At 38.0% G+C, this 3,299-nt stretch overlaps 1 protein-coding gene across 1 annotated transcript; it reads right to left on the minus strand.

Moving 5' to 3' along the window:
* Nucleotides 1–1,479: 1,479 nt before the first annotated feature.
* On the minus strand, nucleotides 1,480–2,623 carry LOC145002284 (uncharacterized). Its single transcript, XM_078961582.1, has 2 exons — nucleotides 2,020–2,623; nucleotides 1,480–1,943 (listed from the first exon to the last, which is right to left on the minus strand). Exons 1-2 carry the CDS (start codon nucleotides 2,621–2,623, stop codon nucleotides 1,480–1,482), a joined length of 1,068 nt encoding a protein of 355 aa, XP_078817708.1.
* Nucleotides 2,624–3,299: the final 676 nt, after the last annotated feature.

The raw sequence follows: 3,299 nt of genomic DNA on the forward strand, positions 1-3,299 counted from the left end.
ATAAGATAGTAACATTACTTATAAATAAAACTCCTTTATCTAATCATCAAATGTTAATTACATTTATCTATTACACGTTTCTAATACTATCTAATCTATGCTAATATCATCCTTCAGCCCAATACTCCTAGCATGCTGCAAATGCTTAACCCTACTCAGTCCCTTCGTAAGCGGATCTGCTGGGTTATCTTCTGATGATATTCTATTCACTACGAGTTGTCCTTCTTCTACACGATGTCTAATAAAGTGATATTTTCTGTTGATAATGTCGTGATCTACTATGATATCTCGGTTCCTTGGTCAAGGCAACCGCACCTTCATTATCACAGAAAATCTCCATGGGATCCTTTATGGCAGGTACAACTCCAAGATCACCAATGAAATTCTTCAGCCATATTGCCTCCTTCGATGCTTCGCTCGCTGCAATGTACTCTGATTCGCACGTTGAATCAGCTACGGTTTCCTGCTTGGAACTCTTCCAAGTTACTGCTCCTCCATTCAGGGTAAAGACCCATCCCGACTGCGAACGGTAGTTGTCCCTGTCGGTCTGAAAACTGGCGTCACTATACCCTCACACCTTCAAGTCATCACTCCCTCCAAGGACTAAGAACCATTCCTTCGTCCTCCGAAGGTACTTAAGGATATTCTTCACCGCAACCCAATGGGCTCTGCCTGGATTCCCTTGATATCTACTAACCATGCTCAAAGCAAAGGCTACATCAGGGTGAGTACAAGTCATAGCGTACGTGATTGAGCCAACTGCGGAAGCGTATGGAACTCGGCTCATTTCAACTATCTCGGTTTCGGTACTTGGACTTTGAGTCTTACTCAACTTGGCATTGCTTTGTATCGGTAATTCTCCCTTCTTCGAGTTTTCCATACTAAAACGTTTTAGTACCTCCTCTAAGTAAGTGTTCTGACTAAGTCCTATTAGTCTCTTACTTCTTTCTCTTACTATCCTTATTCCCAAAATATAGGAAGCCTCTCCGAGTTCCTTCATAGCGAAGCACTTCCCGAGCCAGGACTTAACTTCCTGCAGAATCGGGACGTCGTTTCCTATGAGTAATATGTCATCGACATATAGAACGAGAAAGCTTACTACACTCCCACTGGATTTGACATATACATACGATTCATCTTCGCTTCGTACAAATCCAAACTCTTTGACTTAGGTGTTGTTTGTTTTTCTGAAGCCAAAATATTTGCAGTCTGCGGACCACATCTGCAAGCCTCTGCAGCAGAAGATGTGGACAAAACGTTTGCAGTCTGCAATAAGAAGACTGTTTGTTTTTTAATGTCTGCAGGCTGCTGAAATAAACTGAATTTTAAATAAAATTATTTTACAAACTTAAAATGATTTTTCAACACCAAAATTTTAATAATAATAGTCTTATCACATTGAAAATAAAATTCATACAACTAAATTAGTCATACAATAAAAAAAACTTGTTTTACAATAACAATTTCATTTAAAACAATTCAATCTATGTTGTGCATCAACTGATCAGCAATTTCATCCCGTAACTGAGTCATATATTCACGGTCTGCTGCAGTACCATGTGTTGGAATCCCGTCTTCATCATCATCAATGGCCACATTGTTATTTCGAAACAGGACGTTGGGTTCATCGTATCGTGCGAAATACTCATCACTCAATCCTTCTTTTCTTATATAATTATGAAGCGCGAAACATGCCATGGCGATGTTTCTTTGTGTCACAAACGGGAATGGTGCCATCCTCTTCAATATAGGGAAGCGTGCTTTCAAAACACCAAAAGCACGCTCAATGACATTCCGAAGTTTTGCATTTCCATGGTTAAATTTTTCTTTATTGGTTAATGCACGTCTTTGACGAAAATCTCCAAGCCAATACCTCACATTACGATAAGGGGCCATAAATCCTCGAGTGTGTGCATACGCGGCATCACAAAGATAATATTTGTCTGAAAAAAATGCAAAACACTAATCAATTTTCAAATTAAGATAACAATATTTTAAAAAAAAAAAACAAAACCTTACCTGGTGGTGGAAACGGGAATGATGTTTGTGGATCGGCTACTGCTTCTGATAATATTCTAGAGTCATGCGCTACCCCTTCCCACCCGATCACAACAAAAGTAAAAATCATATTGAAGTCACAAATTGCCAATACGTTTTGGTAGCAATCTCCCTTTCCCCTACTTCTATATAAGTCTTGTTTCTTAGCAGGGACAACAGCATGTATCAAAGTGCCATCAAGTGCACCAACTGCTCCTTTGAAAACCCTTCGTAGCCTCCTATTATGTCCTGGAATGTTTGGATTCGGATTAAAAGATGTTGGTACTATAACATCTTGTGCGAAAAGCATCATTTTTTCCAACACTTCATAAAAAAATTTATGAATTGTTTGCTTCGAGTGTTGAAATCTCCACTTGATAATCACGTAACGTTGATTATGTTCGATCATCATCAAAAACATAGCCATCTTTTCCTCAACTGATACATGTTTGCTGTCCTTTAATGAGTAATTTGCTCTAAAATGAGCACATAGTCGCACGAAAGATTCACGGGACATGCGTAATACTTCAACACATTGTAAACGATTACGGTGTAATAACTCCAATGTGTATTCATGTCCCGTCATTTCCGAATCATTATCCCGCAATCGTTTCACACCCCTCTTCCAAAAATAACGGATGTATAGGTACATAAGAATTACGAGAAGTAACTTTTGATCGTGATCCATATGAACCTAAAATCAACAAAGTAGAACTTTAAAAAACATTACATAAACCATATTTCAAGTATCAAATAAACATTCCATTAATCATATTTCAAGTACCAAAAAAACATTACATAAACCATCTTTCAAGTATCAAATAAACATTCCATTAATCGTATTTCAAGTACCAAAATAACATTGCATAAACCATAGTCCAAGTAGCAAAATAACAAAAAATAGTTCCAACAAGGGCAAAAAGACCTAACAAAATAGTTCCAACAACCCCAAAAACATTTAACAAAGTAGTTCCAACAAAGCAAAAAGACATAACAAATAGTTTCAACACTAGAAAATCATCGAACAATCTTTCCATCCTTCAAAACTCCTAAACTGGTACCCGTCATCTCAAGCCACCCTCGTAATATCTCGGGAACATCGGGCAAATGCATCCACATCTCTCTCATGTTCATGGTTCCTCCAAAAATATGATATGCGACAAACCGTAAAGGATCTGTAGGGCCAAACTGAAGGACCTCTAACTTCTCTAAACACTGAGGAATTGTATACCCTTTAGTCAAACGTTGTAGTGCTTTCTTCA

Source organism: Lactuca saligna, chromosome 6, assembly GCF_052625555.1.
Source record: "Lactuca saligna cultivar CGN05327 chromosome 6, ASM5262555v1, whole genome shotgun sequence".
NCBI classification, from domain to species: Eukaryota; Viridiplantae; Streptophyta; class Magnoliopsida; order Asterales; family Asteraceae; genus Lactuca; species Lactuca saligna.

What these genes read in the sequence shown, in the direction of transcription:
- LOC145002284 (XM_078961582.1), bottom strand. Translation starts at nt 2,623, where the DNA reads ATGACGGGACATGAATACACATTGGAGTTATTACACCGTAATCGTTTA. An exon ending in ATTCCCGTTTCCACCACCAG is followed by an intron (nt 1,944 to 2,019) that starts GTAAGGTTTTGT and finishes CATTTTTTTCAG; the next exon opens with ACAAATATTATCTTTGTGAT.